This window comes from Prunus avium, chromosome 1, assembly GCF_965620075.1.
Source record: "Prunus avium chromosome 1, drPruAviu1.hap1.1, whole genome shotgun sequence".
NCBI lineage: Eukaryota > Viridiplantae > Streptophyta > Magnoliopsida > Rosales > Rosaceae > Prunus > Prunus avium.
Window position 1 is genome coordinate 12082659 of NC_142284.1, and position 27391 is coordinate 12110049.

General features: G+C 37.5%; 3 protein-coding genes and 3 pseudogenes across 7 annotated transcripts; 3 read left to right on the forward strand and 3 right to left on the reverse strand.

Annotated features, from left to right (window-relative positions):
• Positions 1 to 6207: 6207 nt before the first annotated feature.
• Positions 6208 to 7791, reverse strand: LOC148297329 (uncharacterized; annotated as a pseudogene).
• Positions 7790 to 9335, forward strand: LOC148297330 (CASP-like protein 1D1 pseudogene; annotated as a pseudogene).
• Positions 9336 to 9403: 68 nt separating this feature from the next.
• On the forward strand, positions 9404 to 13066 carry LOC110751574 (uncharacterized; annotated as a pseudogene).
• A 2286-nt stretch (positions 13067 to 15352) lies between these two features.
• LOC110751585 (CASP-like protein 1D1) lies at positions 15353 to 17892 on the forward strand. Its single transcript, XM_021952072.2, has 3 exons — positions 15353 to 15717; positions 17070 to 17196; positions 17377 to 17892. Exons 1-3 carry the CDS (start codon positions 15467 to 15469, stop codon positions 17599 to 17601), a joined length of 603 nt encoding a protein of 200 aa, XP_021807764.1. The 5' UTR covers positions 15353 to 15466; the 3' UTR covers positions 17602 to 17892.
• Positions 17893 to 18406: 514 nt separating this feature from the next.
• On the reverse strand, positions 18407 to 19995 carry PCB2 (NAD(P)-binding Rossmann-fold superfamily protein). The gene has a single exon (XM_021952071.2). It carries the CDS (start codon positions 19879 to 19881, stop codon positions 18622 to 18624), a length of 1260 nt encoding a protein of 419 aa, XP_021807763.2. The 5' UTR covers positions 19882 to 19995; the 3' UTR covers positions 18407 to 18621.
• Positions 19996 to 21223: 1228 nt separating this feature from the next.
• Positions 21224 to 27175, reverse strand: EMB2799 (NAD(P)-binding Rossmann-fold superfamily protein). 5 transcript variants are annotated; one of them, XM_021952074.2, is made up of 9 exons: positions 26946 to 27175; positions 26719 to 26831; positions 26445 to 26617; positions 26172 to 26265; positions 25147 to 25464; positions 24873 to 24958; positions 24151 to 24215; positions 23647 to 23704; positions 21224 to 23498 (listed from the first exon to the last, which is right to left on the reverse strand). In XM_021952074.2, exons 1-9 carry the CDS (start codon positions 27130 to 27132, stop codon positions 23453 to 23455), a joined length of 1140 nt encoding a protein of 379 aa, XP_021807766.1. In that variant the 5' UTR covers positions 27133 to 27175; the 3' UTR covers positions 21224 to 23452. The 5 variants fall into 5 exon arrangements, with proteins under 5 accessions (XP_021807766.1, XP_021807768.1, XP_088110304.1 ...); XM_021952076.2 differs by having other exon boundaries at positions 21224 to 23469; positions 26946 to 27174; XM_088254178.1 differs by having other exon boundaries at positions 21224 to 23704; positions 25147 to 25235; positions 25353 to 25464; positions 26946 to 27172.
• Positions 27176 to 27391: the final 216 nt, after the last annotated feature.

Here is a 27391-nt window from a genome sequence, read left to right on the forward strand (position 1 = left end):
TATCCAATGGGGCTGAATTTTGGATATGTTATAGTATACACCCATTGGAACAACTTTCATGAAGAATGTGGCCTCATCCGAGCTATGTAGGTTGCTGAAACAAAGCTTGCAATATGACCTACGAAACTGGGCTGGCAGGGGACTGTAGCCAAAATTGAGTTTGTCTTTAAGCTCTTCATCCATTCATCCAAATTAGGCCCTAACATGCATGGATTCCATCATTTACTATCCAAAGCCCTCATTATTACCTAAAGCTCAATGAACTGAAAGATAAACACAAAAAGGATTAAAAGCACAAGTTTAACTCAAAAACATAACCAAATCATAAGCTAGAAGGGTACAAAATGATATACAATTATGAACCGATCACTACTCCAGGTGAGTCCTTGAGCCCTTTTCTTGGTCAAGACTGCAAGATTGGCTTTTACACTACCAACATTTTCAATTATATGGGTAAGGCCGCATGACCCATACTTTGAAAAGTAATGACGCATTACAAAGTTATTATTATTATATTATTTTATGTATAAAAAAATTATGAGGGCTGATTATAATTATTATTAAAAAAATTGTCATAAATTGCATACATATTTCAAACCGAAAGATGATCTGCCACAAGAACTAATACTGCTCTCTTTGCGGCAAAATCACAACAAAAACGCAAATCCTTTTGGACGGGGATTTGCATAGGCTTGCATATTTCACAGGCCTTTGAGAATTCAATATCAAATCAAACACAATATGAAGACGATAAGATTTGATCTAGATCAAGTTGACAAATATCCAATATAATGAGAAACACTTGTGTGAAACGTTTGTTATTTCCGATCAATCACGGCATGTCACGTGTGATAACTTTTCCACGTGACAGTTTGTGACTAATTAGAAATAACAAAATAGTGCTAACTATTCACACGTTTCATACAAGTTTTTCTACCTTACTGGTCAGAGTTTTCGACTGAAGGTGACAAATATTTAAAAAATGTTAATGTTATTAAACTGAATTAGAGAATACCTCATATAACAGCGCTGGTCAAAATTTTAGATAAAAAGTTAAAAATGTTAGGTACAACTCTACTTCAACAATGGAAAATCTAATAGGGATAATTGCTGCATATATAAAGCGCAGCATTATGAAACTTAAATTCTGCAGAAAACGTGCACGGCGAACTGTAGTGACAAAATAAAAATGTCTACTTTCATTTATTATTTGTCTGAGCTAATTATGAGGCTAATTATTTATCGACGGCTATGTCGGCTAGGATTAATGAAGCATATATACACTTTAATTAATTTCTGCAACTAATAATGCATACAAACTTTAAATTTATTTCAAGTCAACTGTGAGAGAGAGACGTTGCACCTTCCAATTTTACTGCGTCGCCATCTTTCATGTGAGTTAAATTAAATATATATACATGCAACTCCCTAACTCTTAAGTATCAAGAACATGTCTCTAATAGATACATTATTGACAATATCGATACAAACCTATTCTTTAACAAAAGCAAACGTTCTACAAAGAGTTATGTGTCTATTCTTTAGAGTGCTTTAGTATGAAGGTTTCTGTGACTTTGATATTGGAAGAGAATAATTTTAATTGATAGGTACAAAAGGTTTATACAAGAGTGTCATAGTGTACAAGGAAACAAGTCCTCCAATCTAGGAAACCTACTAGGAAAGTAAATCCTAATTACAACAGTATTGATATTAATTGATATTATACAAACATATTTCCTAACACTCCCCCTCAAGTTGAAGAGTGGATATCAAGAACTCTCAACTTGCAAACAAGATTGTTGAATTCTTCTCGTCCCAATGCCTTAGTAAGAATATGGGCTAACTGAGAGGATGAACTCACATGTGGTGTAGCAATCAAACCTTCCTGAATCTTATCTCGAATAAAATGACAATCCATCTCAATATGTCTTGTTCTCTCATGAAATGCTGGATTAGCAGCAATATGTAAAGCTGCCTTGTTGTCACAATACAACAAAGTAGATTGGCAATGAAGGATGCGCAAATCCTTGAGAAGGGATCGAAGCCAAGACAACTCACAACATGCTGCCACCATAGATCTATATTCGGCTTTTGCTGAAGATAAAGATACAATTTTCTGTTGCTTCGATTTCCATGAAATTAAAGAAGATCCCAAAAACACACAATAGCCTGTAGTAGACCTTCTAGTATTAGGACAACCTGCCCAATCAGAATCATAGAAGGCACGCAAAGTCAAGTCATTTTGAGAAGACAATAATATGCCTTGACTTGCGACTTTTTCAAATAACGAAGAATGCGGAGTGCGGCCTCCATGTGAGGTTTACTTGGGGCATGCATAAACCTGCTTAAGACATGAACATAGTAAGTAATGTCTGGCCTTGTGATGGTCCAATAAATTAAGCGACCAACGAGTCTTCTATAATGAGTTGGATCTTTAAGTAATTCACCCTTATCCGAGAGTTTAAGACCTTTTTCCATAGGAAAATCAACAGGTGCGGCACCTAGGAGTTTTGCATCCTTCAAAATTTCCAATGCATACTTGCGTTGAGATAAGAAAATGCCCTGTTTTGATCTTGATACCTCAATCCCCAAAAAGTATTTCAAATCTCCAAGATCTTTAATACGAAAATGACTGTGCAAAAAATTCTTAAGTGTCGAGATAGCTATAGGGTCATTGCCCGTGATAACAATGTCATCAACATAAATCAATAATGCTGTGAAAGAGTGCCCCTTATGGCGTGTAAACAATGAATAGTCAGCTTTAGACTGAATGTAACCAGTAGAACATATGGCCTGAGAAAACTTAGCAAACCATAGAAGAGAAGCTTGCTTTAAACCATAAAGAGATTTATGAAGGCGACATACCAAGTTCTCCCCCTGTCGCCAAAGACCAGGAGGAGGGAGCATGTAGATTTCCTCATGGAGATCACCATGAAGAAAAGCATTGTTGACGTCAAGCTGATGAAAAGGCCAATTACGGGCGGCAGCAAGAGCAAGGAGGCAGCGGACAATGGGCATTTTGGTAGTAAGAGAAAAAATATCATGATAATCAACACCTTCCAGCTGAGTAAAACCTTTAGCAACCAACTGGGCTTTATATTGCTCAACAGAGCCATCAGATTTAAGCTTTATTTTATACACCCACTGACAACAAATGGGCCTCTTTCCAGCAGGTAACGGAGTAAGACTCCAAATGTGGTTATCGGACAAGGCCTGCAATTCAAACTGCATGGCCTCTTACCAATGAGAGTGGGGAGCAACTTCCTCATAAGAAATGGGTTCAACAATGTTACTGACTTGTGCAATGAAAGAAAGGTGAGGCGGGGGATAACGATAATAGGAGAGATAATTGCAAAGCGAAAAACGTGTACTTTTAGTAGGACCCGATAGTAAAGAAGACGAGTGATCAGGGATAGGCAACATGACCTGATTGCAGATGTAGTCACGTAGGCGAACAGAAGGCACAAAGATGCGTTCAGATCGGTGGAGAGGTGGTGGGTCAAGTGTGGGTGCATGTGGACTGGTGGCAAGTGGACTGTGGGTGCGCTCAGCTAGTGGGGATAAAAGCAAAGCTGGACCAGGCTCATCAGGCTCGGTGGGGGTGGGGGTGGGGGTGGTGGTGTCGGATGGGGATGAAGGCATGGGATGTGGAATGGTGGGGGTCGACTCAGATAGAGTAGCGGCTGGAGAAGAAAAAATTGGGTCCACGTCAGAAGGGAAAGGAGGAGCCGGAAAAGAAGAGGGAACCAAAAGTGAAGAGAGAGAGAAGGAAAAGTGTGATAGGGAAAAATATTTTCATGGAATTTAACATCACGACTTGTGAAAATTTTGTGACACTCAAGATCATAAAGCTTGAAGGCTTTTTGACCAAGGGGATAACCAAGGAAAACATATGGAATAGCACGAGGAGCGAATTTATGTGTCACGTGAACATTAGTGGCATATGCAAGACAACCAAAAACGCGAAGGTGGGAGAAAGTGGGTTTTTTTTTAATAAAGACGTTCAAAAGGAGTGTTAAAAGAAAAAAGAGGAGTAGGAAAACGGTTGATGAGATGAACTGCAGTTAAAACACATTCCCCCCAAAATTTAGAAGGAAGATTGGCCTGAATTTTTAAAGCACAAGCCGTTTCAAGGATGTGGCGATGCTTACGTTCTACGGCCCCATTTTGTTGAGGCGTATAAACGCAAGAGTGTTGAAAAATGACACCCTGTTCATGAAAGAAAGTTTGAAGAGAAAGAAATTCCCCTCCATTGTCGGCATGAAGTTGTTTAATTTGGGAATCAAATTGAGTGCCAACAAAAGAAAAAAAAGTTTTTAAAAGATGTTGAGTCTCATGTTTACGGCGCATTAAAAATACCCAAGTAAAGCGAGAATAATCATCAACTATTGTAAGAAAATAATGGGCACCAGAAATTGACGAATGCTTATAAGGGTCCCAAATATCACAATGAATTAAATCAAATGTTTTGACAGAGGAAATTGAACCTGTTCCAAAAGGGAGACGACTTTGCTTTGCCAAGGGACAAACATGGCAAGCGTTATTAGAGACAAATGGGAAATCTATTAAATGCTTAGACATAAAATTTTGGGTTAATTACAGTTTGGTACCCTGAAGTTGTACCTTTAAGGCATGTTAGTCCCTATCTTTTCAATTTTAACAATCACATACCCTTAGTTTGTAAATTTTTTGCATGTGGTTCCGCCGTTAGGGTTTCTGTTAGATCTCTCTGTTAATTGCCTATGTGGCATTGTGGGTCCCACATTTTTTAATTTTTTTAATTTTAAATTGATTAAAATATGAATAAAATATTAAAAATCAAAAATCAAAAAATTAAAAAATTTCTCTCTCTCTCTCTCTCTCTCTCTCTCTCTCTCTCTCTCTCTCTGTGCAACGAACCCAGAACCCAGCTCTCTTTCTACCCTTTTCTCAGTTTTCTGCCGATGTCCAGCAGCGCCGTTTGGATGTTCCCCTCCAAATCCTGCTTCTCTTCTCTCCTCAACGTCGTCTCCACCAACCCTTTTGACAATGGCTTCGATTTGGGCTGCGACAGTGGCTTTCTCAGCTCCTTCCAGGGAAACCAACCTTCCAATTCCTCTGCTTTGATGGGTTTCACAGCCATCAATTCTCAATCTCAGATGGGTACTCCCGAATTGAGTTCGAGCGCCGAGTTCCCAACGACTCGGTTGCAGCCAGCGCCCAACAACGACACTGAGCTCGATGGCGACTTTAGCCTTACGGGCTTCCAAGGCTTCGATGGCTCTGGGGTGCTCTCAACAGGGCTAAGCCACTGAGACCCCTTCACGTATTCCCTCCAGTGGGTGCTCATCCCCCACTCTCTTTCAGAAGCGAGCGGCGCTTCATCAAAACTTCGCCGGTGACAGGACCGATAAATTGGGGAATTTGGAGATTTCGGGGACCGCCACCACCACTGTCGCTGGCTCCGCCGCCGCCGAGAGAAGAAGACAGTGTTGAAGAGGATGTGGGAGGGCTTGGGCTTCTTCTGGTGTCAAGAATAGAGTGGGCTCAGTGCTGCCCACATAGCAATTCTCCTTGTTGCTGTTTTGATTCCACTTTTGCTGCTGCTGATGCTGATTATGGTGGTGGTGGAGATGTTGATTTTGCGGTGGCTATGAATCTGAAATTGAAGAAGAGAAATCTAACACCCCCTTCCCTTGAAACTGCTCAAAGGGTAAGGGCATGGCCTTCATCTAACAAAATAAACACTGACCCAAATACACACAAACCCAAGAACCCAGCAACCTCCAGTTTTTTCAAGACCAACAGAGAGAGAGAGAGAGAGAGAGAGAGAGAGAGAGCTAGTGGTGGTGTCATGGGGTGGAGAGCAGAGAGAAGAGAGAGCTGGGTTTGGAAATCGTTGCAAAGAGAAAAAGCAGAGAGAGAGAGAGAGAGAGAGATATATATATATATATATATATATATGTATATATATTTAATTTTTTAGATTTTTTAATTTTTTTGGTTTTTAATATTTTAATCAATTTTAAATTAAAAATTTTGAAAATGTGGGACCCATCGTGCCACGTAGGCAACTAACAGAGAGATCTAACAGAAACCCTAACAGCGGAACCACATTGCAAAAAATTTACAAACTAAGGGTACATGATTGTTAAAATTGAAAAGATAGGGACTAACATGCCTTAAGGGTACAACTTCAGGGTACCAAACTGTAATTAACCCTAAAATTTAATCTGGAGGAAGAAACATGGCCAAGACGACGATGCCAAAGGTCGGTGGTGGTGACAATGTGATTGCAGGATGGACGGTGAGAGGGATATTGATGGGTTGTGTTGGGGGTTTCTCCGCCAATAGTGCCACCAAATAATAAAGCCCGCCATGTTGCTTACCCAAACCAATCGTCTTCCTCGTAGCAAGGTCCTACAAAATACACAAATATGGGAAAAAAGTCACTGAACAATTCAAATTTTTTGTAACCCTACTCATAGACATCAAATCTACTGTGAAAGTAGGTACACATAGCACATCACGCAAAGTATATGTAGAATTGAGAGGGAATGATCCCGTGGAAGTAATTGAAGCCTTCTCCCCACTAGGCATGTGAACCGGTTGCATAGAATGATCAATATTACGATGAACTAACAATTTTGGAGAAGAAACAATGTGGTCAGTCGCACCACTGTCGATAATCCATCTCTGAAATTTTAATTTTGACAAACCTTTATTGGTGGCAACGACATTGACTTGGGATTTCTTGTCAAGCGTTGGTTTGTCATGCATGATAGCCAACATTTGCTGAATTTGAAGGTTTGAAAGGCCATACATAATGGACTGCATCTCATCCTTGGTTGGGCCTTCCGAAACATGATTGGAAGATGGACCACCATGATTTTTCTTAGGTTTGTGGCGTGGATGACCTTCTGGATACCCATGAAGCTTCCAGCAAGTATCAATGTGATGACCATCGTCATCACAATGGGTGCAATGGGGTCGGTTTCTTGAAGATCCAGCACGGCGGTCATCATGGTTGGAGGTCTGGGAACGGTTTTGGTCTAACCGGTCAGTGCGACGATCCTCGCGGTTGGTGGATCGATTTTGATTAGGGCGTCCAGTTCCAACAGCCATGGCAGCAGTATCAGAGGTTCCCGCAGCGGCTCGTGAGGCTCCAATCATGCGTTGCTTTTCTTCTTGGCTGATAGAGGCGTATGCTTGCCGAACAAACGGCAAATGATTCATCAATAGAATTTGGCCACGAACAACACTATAAGACTCATTCAATCCCATAAGGAATTGCATGAGTTTGTTGCAATCACCGTGGGCTGCACAGGTACAGGTAGAAGAATCTGTGTAGGAAGCAAGTTCATCCTAAAGACCTTTCACTTGGTGTAATAGGAAGTAATTGACAATTGGTCTTGTGTCAAATACGAAGTCTCCCTTTGAAGTTGGACGATACGAGGAGCGTTGCTTTGAGAGAATCGTTCACGGAGATCCTCCCAAATTTCGCAGGCTGTGGTGCAATATATGACACTATCGCTGATTTCGGGATCAAGCGTGTTGACAATCCAAGGGAAAACCATGTCGTTATACCACGTGTTCATCAGGATTGGATTCCGATGACGGCTTTTTGAGAGTTCCATCAACGAAACCCAATTTATTCTTTGCGTTCAATGAAATAGTCATGAATCTGGGCCACGTCGCATAATTATCTCCATTCAAGGGCTTTGGTACAATTACCAAACCTGGATGATTTGAATTATTGATGTAGTAAGGGCTTGAAGGTTCAACCTTGAATGTGCCAGAGGAATCACCCATGGTTTCCGGCGGCGAAAGATCTACGGCACGAGAAGGTAAAGTGCGGCAGGAAAAGAAGTATGAAGAGCTAGGGTTTAATGTCCTGCTTTGATACCATGTGAATTTGATATTGGAAGAGAATAATTTTAATTGATAGGTACAAAAGATTTATATAAGAGTGTCTTAGTGTACAAGGAAACAAGTCCTCCAATCTAGGAAACCTACTAGGAAAGTAAATCCTAATTAACAGTTTCTTATCATTAACATTGATATTATGCAAACGTATTTCCTAATAGTTTCTTATCATTAACATTTGTTTACAATAGACAACACGAACCATTGAGTGCAAGATGAATTACAAAGTCTTCCTTTGCGCTTTAGAAAACACTTTTATTAGAAAGCACTCTCAAACTCAACCATTATTAGTCAAATGTTTCCTTTGTTTTCAATGCTTCTTAAGAATAATTTGATTTGCAAAATATGTTTTTGCTAAGAGCACTTCCAGCAATTTGCCCTTTGCCATGGAAAGGGGGGGCTAGGGCAGCTACTATTCACATGAATAGTGGCTGCCCTTGCAAAAGGTTGTGGTGTTTCCACCAATTGCCATGGCAACAACTATTCACATGAGATATGAGGAGATAAATTTGTATAGAGTTTTGGTGTGGGAAGTGAAAAATATGACCAAGTATTTATTTTTATTTTTTAAATCTGAATTTTATTTTATTTTTTTATAGATTTTTTTTGTTGCTGACATCATTGCTGACGTCAGCAAACCCGGGCTTGAACTCAGGCTGAACTCTCCCTCGGGCCAGCCCAGTCTGCTGGGGTCCACCTACTACCTGAGCCAGCCTTCTCTGCTGGAAATGTGATTTGGGCTCAAACCCCACCGCCCCCCCCCCCCCAGCCCGCCCCTTGCCTTCTTTGCTAGAACTGCTCTAAGGGAGCTGTTGTTGCCAATCCAATGAAATCGTCACTAATTGTTTTAAAACTTGTTATTTTTTTTTAAGAATGATTGCATATGTGCAGATACTTTGTGGTGGTATTCTCAGTGGCTGGCCTTTATAACATCATTATTAAGTTATCATCTTGTTTAGTCATCTGCTTAGCTCCAGCTTCCCCAACAATGTTGCTCCTCTTTGCGGTTTTTGATGTGGTTAGCTCTCTCTCTCTCTCTCTCTCTCTCCAAAGTGAACCTAGCTAGATTTGCACTATATGTTAGCTCTCTCTTTCTCCATGTGTTACATTTTTTTTTTCTTAAGTAAACACAAAATTAAACTAATCTGTTTGAAATTATAATGTGACAGTTGACACTGGGGCTGGTAGCCTCGGCCACGGGCAGCATTGGCTTTGTTGTATATACCTTACAAATGGGAAACGATAACTTCAGCTGGTCGGAGTTCTGCAACGTTTACAACACCTTCTGCAACCATCTAGGATTCTCCGTCGGCATCTCCATATTTGCCACCATTTTGCTCATCTTTCTTCTCTGGACCTCCCTCTTTTCTTTGTACAAAAGAATCTCAAAGCAGAGCCCACCACCACAATTAACACAGGCAGAGGCATAGTTGAAATTTTTTTCCTGTAATTTTTGTATTGTGAATCTCACCTCTGCATGTAACTGCACATTATGGCGATGCCGTACGTGTTGCGTAAATAAAGGGTACCATTGTAATTTGCATCTCTCAAAGAGTGTTTTGTATATCTTCTCTGCAATGAGTTATTCATCAAACGAAAATTCCAGAGATTATGAAATTGAATAAATGGACAAAAGTTAAGCTGATCCCGTATCAGCTGCCAAATGGGTTTATATGTGATATGTGACTATATAAAAATATGGCTGAATTTGAGCCAATGATAATTAAGAAGTCATAATTTTCATTAGGAGCCAGACTCTAATGCAATATAAGATTTCCATTATTTGTAAATACGGCTGATTAGATTTGCCAGATGCTATGTTGTTAGTCGTATGTACATACGTATTTCTAATGCTTAATAAACATAATTTTTACAAAATTTTCAATGAGACACACAAAATTCACGTATTATACAAATAATTCTCATATATTGTTGAATAAGAATAATATATTATAAAAATTATATCAAAATGTTATATAGTAGCCGATTAATATCTACATTAGATTTGTAGAAACTAGAAAATTAATATCTATAAAGTACAAACTAATGCAACTAGGAGGGTTCTTTTTTCTTTTCTTTTTTTTATTAAATAGTATAGGTTTTTTAAATATAATGTATTTAAATTGTATAGCCGTGCGGCTATACTACAATTTTTTAATAAACAAAAGTATAGCCGGCGGCTATAGTTATTTTTGACACGTGGCGCCTAATCCCTGAGGCCCCTTTTTTAAAAATAGTTTAGCCGCACGGCTATACTCAGTTTTTTTAAATTGTTTTTTTAAAAGTATACACGTGGGCGCCTAACGCTGTGCGACTGCTCTGTTTTTTTTTAGTAATGAGTATAGCCGATCGGCTATACTAGATTTTTTTTTTTAAATTTAAATAATATAGCCGCGCGGCTAAACCTTCTAAAATATAATGTATTTAAAGCGTATAGCCGCGCGGCTTTACGGGGCTCGTTATTTTAAATTGTTCTTTTAATAAATAGTGTAGCCGTGCGGCTATAATGTTTTGACACGTGGGTGCCCAAGCGCTAAGCCATTTTTTAATATTTTAAAAAATAGTATGGCCGCACGGCTATACTTAACTTCCGGGCGCAATAAGTGTAAATTTAGCATATATCCACCTTTACACACTACCATTGTTATGGTAGATGGGAAGCTAGAATAGGAAGAGTTTTTGGAAACAAGTACCTCTACCTTGGCACTTACAGTAAGTTATCTCTGATCTCCTATCTCCATCACTGATTATAACATTATGTAACATATTCAAAAACTAGCTGCAATATAAACTGTCGTAAAAGAGAGTGGAAAACTATAATGAAGAAAATTTGCACTTACCGAGCAATGTGTCTTTTTAATCTCATTTCAGGCACTCAAGAGGAAGCAGCTCGTGCCTATGACATTGCAGCAATTGAGTAGAGAGGTATCAATGCTGTGACTAACTTTGACTTGAGTTCTTACATAAGGTGGCTAAAGCCAAGAGCAGACGATCCAATAGCCACTTAAGAATCAAAGTCAGTCGCAGAGCCTCAGAATATGCCATTCATGGGCAACAGCTACATCCCAACAGAGGACTCTTTCTCACACACAAATCTTTTTGCCTCTGATTACCTTGTCCTTCAATCATCAATATTCAGAGAGTTGGTTCAGAAGAATTCAAACTTCTTGGAGGATGAGAGTACTGACGGAGAAGAAACAAAGGACCAGCCACAGGTTGGTAGTGAAGATGAGTTCGGTGGAATTTTCTATGATGGAATCGGCGACAACCCGTTTGCTTGCTCTTCCAATTCTGATGAAGATAACAACCCATGGAGCAGCATTACAAGCCACCATTTTGCTCAATCAACCAACAAAATCAAATGCCTCAGACTCTCTATTTTTCTTTTCTTAGAGGCATCAGTGGTTGGTGTTGTGTTCATGTTAACTAGCAAGAAATCTGAGGACTGGTACTATGAAAAAGGGAATTACTATGCAACCATTTCCTTCAAATTCACTCAATCACCCGCCTTCATGTGAGTTTCATGCACCTACCCTTAATTATGTACATTCTTCTCAATTTCTTTTTTCAGATTCTATTTTTTGGCTAGGCAAAGGACGCTGCTATGAGGCCGTGAGACCTATTACAAAATTTTGTTTTGGTTTTTATTTATTTATAAATATAATTTTGTTTTTAATTTGGCAAGATAGGAGCTTGCATTAGGCCCAATGGGCATTCAAATTAACAAAAATGGTAGCCCAGATAGAATGTCAGCTCAAACCAAATACAAGGCCCAATCAAAATTTCGTTTTCTTCTTCTTTAGTTCAAAATTTTGTCTTGTTTGGTCAACAAATTATTCATATTAGCTCGTACAGACTATAACTCGCTGAATTAAGAGCTAGTAAAATTATTTTTCAGTCCTTTTGGTCAAAATATAACTTAAAAATAAATTGCATAATTGTCTGACTCTCTATACTTGAAGATTGTGCAATAAAACAATTGTTCGTTGAAGAATACATAGAGTTCCACATCGAAAACTTAACAATATAGAAAGTCTCATATAATAAATGGCTCCACTCCTTATAATATCGAGATCTTTTGTATAAAACCTCACACCTGCACAATCCCTAAATGTATGATCAGAACCAGATATGCAAATCCAATTGAATAATTTTTTTCCCATAATAAATTATTTCTATGCTTAAGCCTGTCAAACGTTGGGCTCGAAGAAAACAAACAAGCAACCCATTTCTCTCTGGCAAGAAATGGTTGTTGACCAAAATGAATGGAAAAGTCAACTTCATAGGCAACAAATTTTACATCCTTATCTAGGAAAACATAAAGTTCAAGCAATTGAACTTTTTTTTATAGTAAACAAGATTTTGTTTAGTGAGAGGATTTGATATAGTGACAACGATATATTTTGTTATTAATTTATTTTATAACTTAAATTAACTTGTTCAAGGACGAAGTCAGAAAGTATTTTCTAGAGAGGCTAATTATATATAAGTCAAATAAGTTTAATTTGAATACAAATGTATGGAATTGGAACATCATGTTAATTATATATACATTCAAATAAGTTTAATTTGGTTTCAAAACCCTAATTTGAATCTAATAAAACCCTGCAGATACTATGTTGCAGCATTATCTGTTGCAGGGGTTTATGCTACCATTACTACGTTTTACATCGTTTTTAGTCATCTTAGCTCCAGCTTCCTCAGCAATCTTGGTCCTTTTTGCGCTTTTTGATGTGGTTAGCTTTCTCTCTCACACACACTCCTTATGTATAATTTTCAATCAATGGTCAACTTAACCAATCCAGATTAACAGTTTGACAAAGCAACATTTCCGTATACGCGCGTTGTGTGTGTGTGACAGTTGATATTAGGGATCATAGCCTCAGCCACAGGCACTGATGGAAGTGTTGCATATATCTTGCTAAGGGGCAACGATGCTTTTAGCTGGTCGGATTTCTGCTATGCTTAGAGCAGCTTCTGTCGACATCTTGGAGTCTCCTTCGGGGTCTCCATATTTGCCTCCATTTTGCTCATCTTGCTTCTCTGGACCTCCATCATTACCCTTTACAAAAGGATCTCCAAACAGACCTATTCTCGTAATGCTAGGGCTAGTGCTGGCCCACCTCCACAGTCACCAGCTGCACCACAGACATATAATTAGAATCCTTTTGCTGTAAATATATGTGGCTGTGTGTTGGGAATTTGATGTCTACATGTAAATTTGTTTGCCCACTTGAAGTATGGTAATCTCATATTCTAATATAAGTGTGAGTTATTTGTGATAAAAATATATTTGGTATTTTGGAATTCACGAAGCTTTCTATTGTTTTTCTTCTTAAATTCTAAAAAATTTGTTCACGAGATTTGAACTCAGAATCTTTTCTGATAAAAAGGGACTATAGGTTCTTTGATACCAACCGTCGTCATCGATGGGCAAATTCACAAGGTATCATCTAGGGTGAGTTGAAGAAGCCCCCTATAGATATAGATAATTAGTGATAGCAGAAGTGACCCAAGTGATGGTTACGTAAGTCATAATAATATATAGGCACCCCATTTGGGTCCAACTAATGGGATAGGCTCTATATGTTTATATTTCACAACGACGTGTACGTCCAGTATATGAAAATTAATTTAATATAATCATTTCATTATCCTCTACTGTAGACTAGTGAAACCTCTTGAAACTTCTGTTGACAAAAAAGTCTGCACTGCAATGCAAAAGAAAAGATTGAACCGAAGTAGCCAAAGCTTAATTTCTTGGAGGCTACTCATTTGAATTTGAATGGTAGGTGACAAAATGCAAAAGAAGGTTGGCCACTTTCGTGACAGATATGCATTGCACACATAATATTATTTTTTTCTCCAATCATTTGCGTTTGATAAATGAAAAAGACTCTTGCACCCTCTTTTGTTTTAAATGAGCCCATTGTATTATTGTATACTGCTTGGTTGATTAGAAAGGGGAAAAGAAACAAAAGAAGAATTTGCTTTCATGTATATATAGTCATCTGCTACAATCTAGGTGAGGAAAAAAAGGGAAGATACTTCCCCTCTTGCCCTTATAAGTAGGACATTCTATATTCCTGTTAATAACAGCACGTATGTGTGTATAAATTTTTCTTTTTGTATTTTTATGAATTACTTTTGTACATGTGTCAAACCGTAATTTGAAAGAAGAATGAGAATCTCCTTTCAGGGAATGAGGCCATAGGCGGTGTTATGCACGGGGCAGGTTGGGTGCCTGCCCAGCCCAAATTTTTTCAAAATAAAAAATACCTACATGTGTTATAAGTCCATCTCAAAATAATAATAAAAATTAAAAGCATATGCTACACATATGTTGCCCATCCAGGTGGTTCCATATATTCTCTCTCTCTCTCTTTGCTACTCGACCGCAGCAAGTTTCTCCCCCCTTATTTTTTAAATCTTCTATTATCTTGGGTGGGCAACTTGGCAACAACATCTTCTCCTCTCCTTTTGTCAACAACAAGTATTATTCTCATTCTCTCCTTTGCTATATATCTTTAATTATAGGTTTATGGCTGAATTATTCTAGGGCTTTGATTTGGGATTTTGTTAAAATTGAGTTTTTTATGGTTTAGCTATGGATGAATTATAATTTTTGGTTTGGTATTGTTGAGATGTTATTATGAGAATTTGTTTGATTTTTTGTTGGTATGTTTGATTAAAATTCTTTCTACATATTATTCATAGGCTATCTTTTATTATGTCGGATCACAATCGGAATCCCAAGAGAACAACGAATTTGAATAGTGTTGTTTTGTATTGCATTGCATTTACTTTTGGTTTTAGTTTTGCTTTTGTATTTGTTGAACTTTTATTTATAGATAGAGGTGCATATTTGAGAGTAAGGCTTATTATATCCCCCGACTATATGTATCTTTTTATGTTTATTAATGAAATTCATCGTACCGTGGAGTTTAGTATGTAAGTTTTGCCCAATCAGCTTTTGAATCCTGGAACCGCCACTGAATGAGGCAATCAGTATTCCGAAAAGAAGAAGAGGTAAGAAGCAAATTAGTGATAAGGGTTCTAGAGATTGAACAGCCACACGCAAATTGCATTTTGATGTGACTTTTAACTACAAATTAAAGGAGGGAATATATATTTAAAGTAATTTCAACCAAACTTTTGAATTCACAAAACAGCTTTTATTACATGATCAGAATTATTTATCCTGCTCTGTTTTATAATTGTCTAGAATTTGTACAAGGAAGCTATCAACTTCGTCTGGCTTATATTCTACTCTACTCATTTTTATTGGTGACATTTAGAAGAGAAAAAGAAAACCAGGAAGTCTATGGTGTATAAGATAATGATCAAAGGTTTCATACTCAACCAACTAAACACTTTTCAAATAAATTCACTTGCGTGCAGGAAACTCCAACTAGATTTGTATTTAGACCATTTAGCGTTCACCAAACATAATATATATAACATACTCATTGTGCACCTTTCCCACCACCATTTACTACTACAGCCACACTTAGACTTCTGCTTCGCTTAACCAAACTTAACTGAGCCCATACCAGCTTCCATGGGATCTACAGATAAGCCGGCCGACCTGGAAACCACCAAGGAAGTCCCGCCACCACCAAAAGGGGAGGCCTACGGGTCCACACCTCCTCCCCCTAAACACGATCACTTCTTTGTAGCTGATGTGGTTCTCAGATTCTTAGTGTTTGCAGCATCACTTTCAAGTGTGTTGGTCATTGTCATCAGCAAGCAAACAGTTCACCTAGGTCCTACACTATCTGTGGCCAAGTTTAATCACTCTCCGGCCTTCATGTGAGTAATTTACATGCACCCAAAATGTTTTTTTAAGCTTTTGCTAGCATATATTTAGATGCATGGTTACAGCTTGGGCTTGCTCAACACAAACATGCACATATTATGATTGATTGTTCATCTTGCAGACAGAACACTCTAATTAGTTCCGTTTTCAAAAGCTCAACAATTATTTCTCTCCATGAGAATCCTAAATGAAATTTCTTGATGGACAAGGAATAACCAAAATTCTCTTTCATGTTATTCTTCTTTCCAAAAATTTAATTTTAAAAAAACTAAAATTACACTATAAATTCCAAGACATGTTCTAGTCGAAATGGGACTCTCTATTTTCTCTACAATTCTTAAGAGTCTTACCCTTTATGCTTGAAATCAGCTTTTCATCTATCTATTTGTATCAATCATTTTAGGTTAGATTGCTTGTATAGAAAGTACTTCTGCTTATAGGTGCTTTCATTAGAATTAAAACGTCAAACTTTTTTTATGCTTTCTGAAAAAGCACGGTACTTCTTCAGAAAACACTTTATAACCCATAAGCACTTTAAAATTATTGTAATATTACTCATCGTGACACAACAAATGATCAAATAAGTAAATTCAGTTTTATTTTTCTTGTTGTGTTGGGTTTTTTCCCCTAGCTATATAGGAACATGTATTTGTGTTTAGACTAGGATGATTTCCTACCAAAAAAGTAGGTAAATCTCCAACCACTAGCCACCTGTTACATTTGAATCAGAAAGATTACCTGCTGAAGATTAAGCAATCTTCTAGTTTTTAATAACTCTAATCTTTGCTTTTCCTTCCTTTGACATGGAATCTATCTATCTAATCTTCTCTTTGAGTAGTGGGATTCTCTTTTTATAAAAAATGGAGGATTAATTGGCATCAAGCTTAGAAACCTTTGCATGTCACCCACTCACCCACTAGAGGATTTTCTAATCATCTTAGTAAATAGGATGGGCCCACAATTAAAGATATTCCTCTTACCAAATTGGGGCATCTAATTTCTTAAATTAGTGGTTTCCACAAGGAGAAAATATTGTATACAATTTGTATATCTCACCATAATTAAATATTTCACCAGCAAATGAGGATTGAATTGTGAAGGAGAGGTTGTATATACAATATCTCCCACTAGAGAGATGTCTCTGATGGCTGATGACAAGGTGACTTGCCCCTAGAAAACATGTAACAAAGGAAAAGGACATGTTTAACAAAGAAAACAAACAAACAAAAATGTCCTAAACCACCACAATAGTTAATAATATGCAAGGGTAGGTTGCTCACACATAGAATAAGGATATCAGATCACAACAGCTTTTATCTTGGTTTGATGTATCTTCTTGTTTCAGATACTTTGTGGCGGCACTATCAGTTGCAGGCCTCTACGCCATTCTTACTACGCTATTATCCCTTTCAGTCACCTGGAAGCCAATCCTCTCAACAAAGCTCTTGCTTCATTTTGTATTTTTGGATGTGGTAAGCTCTAATCTGTTTTCTTATATGTCCCAACACCATAAACAATTCAAATAGTTTGCTGGCACTTACATTTCAAGCTCGTTTGTAGTGTAATCCAAGCAGCTAAAATTTGTTCCTTTCATTCTTGTTATGGTAAACACAAGATTGACAAACTATGCATGTGCAATGCTTATGATGCAGCTGGTATTGGGTCTGGTAGCCTCTGCCACCGGCACAGCCGGGGCTGTTGCATATATCGGATACAAGGGCAATGACCATACGCACTGGCTGAAAGTGTGCTCTACTTTTGATAAGTTCTGTAAACACGTTGTAGGCGCTCTGGCTACCTCATTGTTTGCCTCAGTTTTGCTTGTCCTTCTGGTCTGGCTCTCCACTTTCACTCTCCACCGAAAAATTCCCAAATAGAGTTTGTGCAGATGGCCATACATATATTAGAATCCTACCCACATCCCATCAGATATTGTGTGTGTATGTCTTGTGTGTTTCATATTGAATCCTAGTGTTTGTGGAGTTGTGTATATTTTATAGGTTCGTTTATTGTGTAAATGTTTTCTACTTGTACAGTATATCTATCTTGTCTCTGAGGTGTCTGGTATGATATGTAAACCTCATGGATGAATGTTTGTGTTTGGATTTCTGCACATTTGCAGGTTGTTTTGAATTTTAACTGTCGTCTACTTGTAGTCTTGTACGGTATTGATTTGTTTTGAATCATTTGTAAGTGAGGACTCATGTCCTGGTCATGGGTTTTTTTAAGTGCAAATGAATGAGAATTAGTTGCTGTTGTAAATGCAAACCTGTTTACTCCTGGGTTTTGGTTCATATGTTAACCTACCTCACAAAATTACAAAGGAATTGCTATGTGATTTCCATCTTCTTTAATGTGGAAAGAAAGCCATTACAAGGAAAAGCAAGAAATATGAACCGCATTTGATATGGTATATCAGGAAGGAAACCCACTAAGGTTCAGTTGCAAAATGAAAAGTACATGAATGTAGACTGCCTATATAGAAGTATATGAGCTTTACTTGAAGTTTCAGCTCATTCTTTTTCATAGCTTGCCTAGAAAGAAGATTAAGTACACCACATCGATACGCATTTTGCACCGTAGGAACAAAATAAATGAAAAGTATATCCAGTACCCAACCTGACTAATTACAGGTTGCAGCTTGCAAGACATTAAAATCTAACAAGTGATTACATTATGGGCTTAAATAAACAATTTGATGATATGAATTATGATGATGTAATTGAAGAATCAGTAAAGCATCTTACAGCAATGATCATAATTACTTGCTTGTCACTCATACAGAATACAGTTGGTGTACTGATAAGAAACTGCATACCTTAAAGCAGACTAAGTACAAAACTGGTTGAACCAATTGAGGAAGTGAATGTACAAACTTGTTACCACAGCCCAACTTCTTAGAAAATTGTCTGTTCCCCTAATTCCTGTCCAGCCATCCCCTCCCTCAGCACAGTCTCAAAGAATTCTTCCAATGTGTCTTTACCATAGCTTGGTGTTTTCTCAGCATTATATTCTCCAGTCTCAGGATCCAAAACCAACATACTCTCAGCTGCATAATACCTCCCAATCTTCCCAAATTCAGCAGTATCTTCCATTGAAGGAAAGATCTTTACGAGGAAATCAAGAACCCCGATAGCAAAGTCCATTATTTCGATGGGCACTTTCAAGAACTTGGGTTCCCTCCCCACAAGTCTATACAGCAACTCCCCCTGCTCCAATGGTGTTAAGGCCTTCCCGGGTCCGCCAATAGGCAAAACCTGGTTAATTTTGTTTTCACTCAACACACAATCCGAAATAAACGAAGCCAAATCCGCCTCGCTAATTGGCTTGCAAGCACACAACCTTCCATCCCCAAACATCACATAAGGCTTTCCATCTTTCACCAACTCAACCTGGCCACCCAAGCTCTTAAAGAATGCAGTTGGCCTCACAATACTATAAGTGAACCCATTGTCCTCTTCGGCTTCTCTGATCAACTCGGACTCGAATTTCAGTTTCGCACGCTGGAACTCAAGAAGGGGCTTCTGCACACAAATTGCAGAAAGCAATACAAAATGTGAGGCCCCACGTCTCCTACCGGCAACAAGACTATTCTTTGTTGCCTCATAGTCTATCTTCCAAGAGTCCTTTACACCACCAGAACGGCTAGCAAGGCATGAAACAACAACATCAATTGAAACACCCATGTTTTCCAAAGATTTCTCCAAAGTATCCAAATGGGTAACATCTGAAAAGCACACATTGGCTCCTTTCAACTGATTCAAAGTCTCATCCTTATTAACCTTACCTCTAATTCCACTCTTCTCCCTAGCAACGGCTATAACATTGAACTCTCTATTAACTAACTCCTTAACCACAAATTTTCCAATGTACCCAGTTGCACCCACTACCAAAATGTTTATATCTTTTGGGTTTTTGCCTCTGAATGAAGGTGGAGAGGTGGTTTCAGCAGTTGGTGTCGCTGAAGCTGAAATGGGTTTTGTTCTTTCTTTGCTAAACTTGAAAATTTCAGATAAGTTTAAAGGAGAAGATGGGGAACCATAAGGAACAGAGCTTACCTTAGCTTGGTTGGTGAACTGAGAAGAGAAACGTGTTAAGAAGCTTTGGTTCTTTGCTGAATGAAGATTGAATACAAGGGAGGAGAAGCACAGTGACATTTTTTTTCCCTTCTTTTGTTCAATTTCAGGAAAGTTGATCAGCGAGGAGGAGCTTGTGGTTTCAGTTCAGTGGAATTCATGGTCGTTTTGGAGCTGACACTCTATCTTAGAGTAGGATCCAAACGATAGGTGGATATAAATGATGACGTGTAACTCTACAGTTTCTATTTCTCAAAAAAAAAAAAAACATTAATTGAAATTATTTCCCAAAACTAAAAACTCAGAAACATAAAATATAGCAATAGGATGTCAGTTGGATTCGTCCAGACTTTTGGTGTATCTGTGTATATGAGTTTTCCCTTTCTCCCTCCTAATTTTGGCACAAAAATAAAAAATAAAAAAAAACATAAAATAAAATAAATGGTGATTCAAATCTCATGAACAATAGTTGTTAAATAAAATAAAAATTCAAAATTAAGTTAGCATAAATCCAAATAAAAAAGCCGAAATATTTTGATCTACAAAACTATACAAGGGGAGGAGACAGCATAGATGTAAGAGTGTGTCATTTTAAGCTCATTCTATTCATATTTTTGTGTTAATAATTTTATACATAAATATACACATCAAGATGCTAATTTCTAGGTTTGGACTATAAAAGATTACCATTTTTCAGCTGGTAAGACATGCTAATCAATGTTTTATTTTGGGTCGAACATGCTAATCAATGTTGGTAGAAGTAATTAAGTTGGAGTTGTAGAAGTTTTGACCATTACTCCAAGCCTCTTTTTATGCAAAAGTGCAAGCCAACCAAGTTATGCAGCTGATTGAGGTTCTTTCTCTGGTTTGGAAGGTGTATATATCTACATCCTTATGACCAATTCCTAGGGTGTGCATAATAAAAGAGCAATATTTTCCAAATTTCTCTTTCAAAAATCAGTTGGGTCATCACCAAGGAAAAAGTAAAATTGGGTAAGTTATCTGCCAACTCAATCCATGTGGAATTCTGAGCATTCACACACACATTTTTTTTTTTTTTCTTTTTTGTGGATTCACACATAGGCAAAAGCAGAGTTTTGGAAGTCAACTAGAACTTTCAAGACAAATACTTTTTGAGGACTAAGTCTTGTTGTTAGTCAATCGAGGAAGATTCTCTGGCCAAAGAAAAACCAAGGAAGTTTCATACTCGGGGCAATTTCTTCTTGGCCAAACTTCTTACCACAAAAAATAAAGATATTAAATAATAAAATAATAAATCCCAATCATTTCTCTTAAAGAAAAAAAAAGAGGCAAAGCCACCAAAAGAAAAATCCCTTGGCTAAATATTGTGATTTGTGCAGCTGGATCATAAGGAATTGAACTTGGAAGACTGCAGATGAAAGCAGAAACAAGTACCATAAAATTAGAGAGAGCAAAACAATATCTAATTTATTATGAGTTTATAAATTGCCTCCCAAGTCTTATTACAACTGGAAAAGATCATGTTTCCAAGACCTTGTCACAAGCACATATTACATATGATTTACATCAAATTGAACCAATATAACTATGAAACCAACCATGATTATTAGCAGCACCTCTATGCAGTAAAAAGGATTAAAAAAAATACTGAGAGGTCAAGACTCAAAAGCAGCGATACAGGCAAACAACCCGGCCACGCCGCGGTGGTGGAGAGAAAACAGTCATAATGACAAGAGCTAGGACAATCACCACCAGAACTGTTGCGAGACCAATACCACTATCATCATCTTCAGAACAGCAATACTTCCCCATATGCAATATAGATATATATGTCACCTCTACAAAGCACAAGCTTGAAGCTCTGAACTATGAGGCAAAAGTTGCAAAAACTTGAAGCTTTACACTTCCAAGGCAAAGTTGCAAAAGCTAGAAAGCTTTTTGCAAATGGAGTATGAGAGGGGGTGATTTTGAGGGGTTGGAAATTCTTGGATCCCCAACTTCTAGTTATAGACTAAATTATTAAGTCAAGTTGACTTGAAGTCTTTAGTATTTTGAACTCTATTTTGGACCTGCCTCGAAATAACACTTTGTTTAATTATTGCATCATCTCCTACCCTATGTTTCTAGATAACATGACGAAGTGCGGGAAAATTCCTCTCTTACTCACCTAATAAGTCAAGATCTGAACATTATTAAACAAATTATGCTCAATCATGTTAGCTTTTGCTTCAATTAGATACAATTTATTTCACCAAATAATGACGGCATTTTGCCAAATTCTAAATGCTAATTAATGTGAAAGAGTTTTTTTTTTAAAGACCTTTTTTATTAAGAGGAGCGATAATATACAAAATTCACACACACTACATGAATTCTAGGACTTGAACCCAAAATGTTGCCCAGGGAGCAATTGCTCGAAACTACTGTCCTTTGCTAATGTGAAAGACTTTTAGTTGTTATAAGTAAATGGAGTTAAAAGTTGGATAAAGTATGAACAAATAGAGTACCATATCTGTTCACATCCAAAATTTTGCACGAGTTGGAATTTTTTCTGTCATGTTTATATTTTTAATTTTTAATTAAAGATAATGGGAAATAGGAAAGAGTCAAGAGAGAAAGGACAAGGAACATATGGAATTAAAAACTCACACACACTACACATACGCTTTTCAATTTTATTTAAAAAACACATTTCCTATTAAGAGGGGAGATAATATACAAAACTCACACACACTACACAGATGCTAGAACTCGAACCTAAAACCTTGCCTAAGGAAGCTATACTAGCGGGTCCTTTGCTAATGTGAAAGAGTCTTAGTTGTTATAACTAAACGAGTTAAAAGTTGGATAAAGTATGAACAAATAAAGTACCATATCTGTTCACAACCAAAATTTTGCAAGAGTTGGAATCCTTTCTGTCGCGTTTATATTTTTCAATTTTTAATTAAAGATGGAGGGAAACAGGAAAGAGTCAAGAGAGAACAAACAAGGAAGAAAGTAAGGAACAGATGAAATTAAACTCAGAAGTAAAGGTCATTGTGAATTGTTTTTCACTATTTATTCATTTTGTGTATTTTCCCCTTCATCTGTCTCTCTTCTCTCTGTATGTTAAAACAAAATTCTTTTGAGAAAAAAACAGGCAAATTGTGAAATTGGTGAGTTGAAAGATAAAAGTTTAATTATCACAGGGGACAAGCTTTTAAACCGAATAGCAAAACATGAAAAAGAGTGTCAACCGTAAAGAAGGGATCGTGTCTGAATCAAACAAGAGAAGCAGAAAACTTGCTTGTCCAGCAAAGTACTTGTAACATTAATTGCAATAATTAAACAAATATTTAAGGTTTATTAACATAATCAACTTGCATTATCAATCTTTTACTCACTAAAAATCTGAGTCAAATCGCAATCGACCGTAAATCAATCAAGAAGAAATATAGTTTGTGGGTCGCAACATAAGCAAGTAGAATATATCTTATGTAGCAGAAAGACTTACTCACAAAAGTGTTCATGCATTTGAGAGATTTATATGGTCTGGTCCAACATTGAATTTGGGACCAATTATATATATCAGCTGCCCGTACACAGATACATGAAGTTTAATGTTCGACATCGCCGCAGAGCTTCAATGGCCAGATAATTCTGACTGAGGAGGTTAAGCATTGTCAGTTCTCTACAGATGCGAGCCCACTGCAGCAAGTATTTCCAAATGTAAGACCCTGAGCAGCTCCATGGCAAACATTACTTGGGTCAACTTAAACCAATACTTCCCACCACTAAATCCAATCCCAACAATGCAGATAGATGCTAGTAGTAAATCAAATACTCTCAAGGAATTGAGAGAAACTGGGGTATTTTGGTTCCCACCCTATTTCTTCACGAGTTTTTGAGTTGTTTAATCTCTTGCCCAAAGGATCAGTAGTTCCTGCATAAACAGCATCAAATAGTCTGAGGTGAGTTTCAAAACCGGAATAATTTGCTAAATTTTCAACATTTCTCGAGTCTCGACAAGAAGCACACTAAGGCATCATGCTAATGATATAGTTAAATTTCACCATATATACAGTGTTTGGATGGAGGAAAACTGGTGAGAAGTAAAGAGAGATGGAGATAATTTTATCAATTTTCCACGTTTCAATGATTTCAACATAGAGAGAAACATTAGAAAGAGTGAGAATGAACTTTGGAGCCTTATTTTCTCTTATAACTAATTTTTATTCTCTCCATTTTAACGTTCCCAATTAAATTATGTTTACATTTCTTTCTTAGATATCAAAACAAGAATAAGGGAAATTCAAAATGTTCTCACACACTGAAAAGAAAATCGATCCCCCCTTTAATATAAATATGGAATACTAGCAAGAAGCTTACCTGTAAAACCCTCAAACACTCCTGAAAATTTCCCACTTTTAGTAACCAAGTCCATTACTTCTTGCCTGTAAAGATATTAGCAGGGCAAAAGACGCTCATGTCACTAGTTCACTTGTATAATTAAGGATCAAAAGTAAACAACAAAATGATAATAAGAATCTGGGTATCTCTTTCCATCTAGCAGTGTGTGTGTGCCCGCAAGTGCACGTTGCATGCACATGTATGACAAATTGAGCTGACATCAGGTTAACTTGCCAGTTTTAGGCTGATCCAACCATTAGCTTTAGCATTTAATCAAACACATAATGTAAAACAACTTCAAATAGATTCAATATAAGACAAACACGCAATGAAAAAAGGGTTCAATTTATACACAAAAAATACTAATTTTAATACAATATTGATGGAATGGTTAAGAGGCATTTGATTCACTTGAAATTTGATATTAAGCATGAGTAGCATTAAATCCAACTGTCAAATCAACAAAGCGGATAAAACTTTTTGAAAAACATGACGGTACGATGAGTGGAAGATGGGTTGAGGCCGGGTTTCCCCAACCCTTTTAAAAACTTTGGGTGCATCGTTTGAAATTAAACCAACATGAATCAATCGCATCGCTACACACACACACAAAACATGCAACTGCTGCCCAGTTGACCATACAATAAAGTCAACACAACTCAACAATGTTGAAGGCCGTCATGCATCTTTAAGATTAGGACCTGGACAATGGATGATTGTCACAACCCAAGAGGATCCTGTTATGTAATCTCTTCTTCAAGATTGCAACAGAGAGGGAAGCCGCATCCTGACAATGCAATGAAACAAGAAATATGTTGCTGAGAATGATAATACAGAAACAAATATTTAAAAGCGTTATACTCAAACCAAAAAGAAAAACAGATTCTAAATATAATGAAAGAAAGGAATGGATATTAGTAGAACTATATTGAATAATTTATCATAGACACGAGTACAGTAGGATGATTCAGTCACCTCATAATGTATAAGATTCAGGATGTGATCTGGACGAGTTTCTACGATCCCCTTGTGTAACCAATAAACATGTGCACCTCTATCTGATTTGTAGGCATAGTTAAGGTCACTTTCAAATATGAAAAATACTAAGATGCACCCAAACCTGTGAAAGCTTTCCTCTACTGCACAAATAATCTTTCGGAGTTCGACTTTCATAAAGGATATGTAAAGCCCCGCCAATCTGAGAACAACACCCCCAAACTCCAGCACTACTTTTTCTGCTTTAAGAAGGACATCAGTCCTGGGGCTCCTCCCTATTGGCACTGCTGGAGTGTCCTGCAAAGAAGAATAGGAACACTATGACAAACAAAACTGATGCAGAACGCGTAGGACCTCAATTTATTAGTTTCCTAATATATTTGTTAGTTTCCTAGATTCTCTAGTTTCCCAAATTCTAGTGGATTTCTACTTTTCCAGATTTCTAGTTTTAAGTTTCCTATTTTATTTGGGTTGGGATTTCTGTTTAAGCAAGGGATTTTTATCCTATTATGTCTAGGTTTTAGTTTGCTATAAATAACCCCATGTAGTTCTTTAAAATTCAGATTTGGATATTGAGTAAACCTTCTCTTAAAACTATGTGATTTCTGTCCTTCCTTCTCGGTTCTCTGATTTCGGTCCTTTCTTTCATCCCTTCGATCTATATTTTCGTCTCCTCGATCTCTTATATTCTTCTATGTTCTATTGTTTGAGTGCTTAATCTAATACCTACGGGCTGTACTACTGGAGTGTCCTGCAAAGAAGAATATGAACACTATGACAAACAAAACACTCTAAGTCCAACACATTTTCAAAAGCCAACAAGTTTACAGAAGGAAAGAGGCAGAGGATTATTCAGAACATCATCAATAAAGCAACTTGGCAGCAACAGCATTAATTCAAAAGACAAAACCCACATAATACATGGACAAGAAAACCTGTCTGAGTCAATATAAGAAGAAAAAAAAAGTAAAGAGTTGGTACCACTAGCAGAAATAAGTGTCTACCTCATCACATGGACCATTGTCGTTGCAGTCATATGGTGCAGAGCTTGAAGTAAATAAAAAAGAACCTTCACCATTCCAGTTCAATGCAGCCAGTCTGCTTATTCAAAAAAGCCCAACCCATGAATCTTCTACAGTTAAATTAAATAAGTCATTGCCAAAATTACAAATTGATTCTACCACAACATAGATAGTACTTGCTAAAAATCAACAAACATGAAACACTCACTATGCAATTATCACTTTCAAGCATGTATTCAATTTCCATGCACTCACCTAACATCACCAGGATAATCCGAGGTTCTTGATGGTGGAGCACAAAAGATTACATAAGGAAACTTGTGGGTGGTTTTGGTCCCCTTCAAACATGGATTAATACCCACCTTACTCAACTCCTCATGGTGATCAACTGTCATTGTTTGCCCATGTATTTCACACCCAGGATGCTCCTACAAACATTAATTACTTTAACCACTAATTACTAAACTAAACACAATCTTAACACTGTATCCCTGAAATAATCACATAGAGACCAAGATACGAAAAATACCTCCCGCCATTTTTGTGCCACTAAGCGCCCGAGAACTCCTGGCCCCACAATCAGCAGGTCATTGGCTCCCACCCTCACAGAAGAGGCTGCCTCCTTTTCTTCATCTGGTGCACCTTCACCCACCAACCCATCAACAAATTTCCAAAAATTAAACAAACCCAAATAAAAAAAATACAAGCTTTAAAAGAATTTGAGTGAGAAATGGGAAAAATAGAGTGAGATTAGACCAATGGTGGATGACGATGATGATGCAGAGACTTGGAAAGGGGTTGTGGCCATGGGTGTACTGAAGTTAGTTCTCAAATGGGCAAACTTGAGAGAGGGGCAATGAAGATTTGGGAAATGCCCAACGAGTCCTTGAGGTCTTATTGATGGCGTGGGGAGACCACTGAAACAACAGGCAATGGCTACCATTGTCCTCGAGCTTGGAGACTGTCGCAGAGGATTTGATAAGGCAGATGAGATGCCATGCTGGTTATGGAGGGTTTCTCACATGCCAATCAGAAGTTTACACGTGGTGAAGCGGGGGATGATCATGGCCGTTGCTTGGAAAGATTTTGCATCCAACGGTCAAAGAGGAAACGTTCCATACCGTTGTGATTTTCGGTAGGTGGGATGGGTTAACTAGTTGCCAGGATCCGGATTAAAAAACAAGCTGCTTCATCCAAATCAA

Bases quoted from the DNA above. Each gene is read 5' to 3' on its own strand.
- PCB2 (XM_021952071.2), bottom strand. From the start codon at position 19,881: ATGTCACTGTGCTTCTCCTCCCTTGTATTCAATCTTCATTCAGCAAAG.
- LOC110751585 (XM_021952072.2), top strand. From the start codon at position 15,467: ATGGGATCTACAGATAAGCCGGCCGACCTGGAAACCACCAAGGAAGTC. The intron at 15,718-17,069 runs GTGAGTAATTTA...TTCTTGTTTCAG, and splicing joins AATCACTCTCCGGCCTTCAT to ATACTTTGTGGCGGCACTAT. The intron at 17,197-17,376 runs GTAAGCTCTAAT...CTTATGATGCAG, and splicing joins ATTTTGTATTTTTGGATGTG to CTGGTATTGGGTCTGGTAGC.
- EMB2799 (XM_021952073.2), bottom strand. From the start codon at position 27,132: ATGGTAGCCATTGCCTGTTGTTTCAGTGGTCTCCCCACGCCATCAATA. The intron at 26,618-26,718 runs GTATTTTTCGTA...TAATGTTTGTAG, and splicing joins TGGCACAAAAATGGCGGGAG to GAGCATCCTGGGTGTGAAAT. The intron at 26,266-26,444 runs GTGAGTGCATGG...TTGAATAAGCAG, and splicing joins GATTATCCTGGTGATGTTAG to ACTGGCTGCATTGAACTGGA.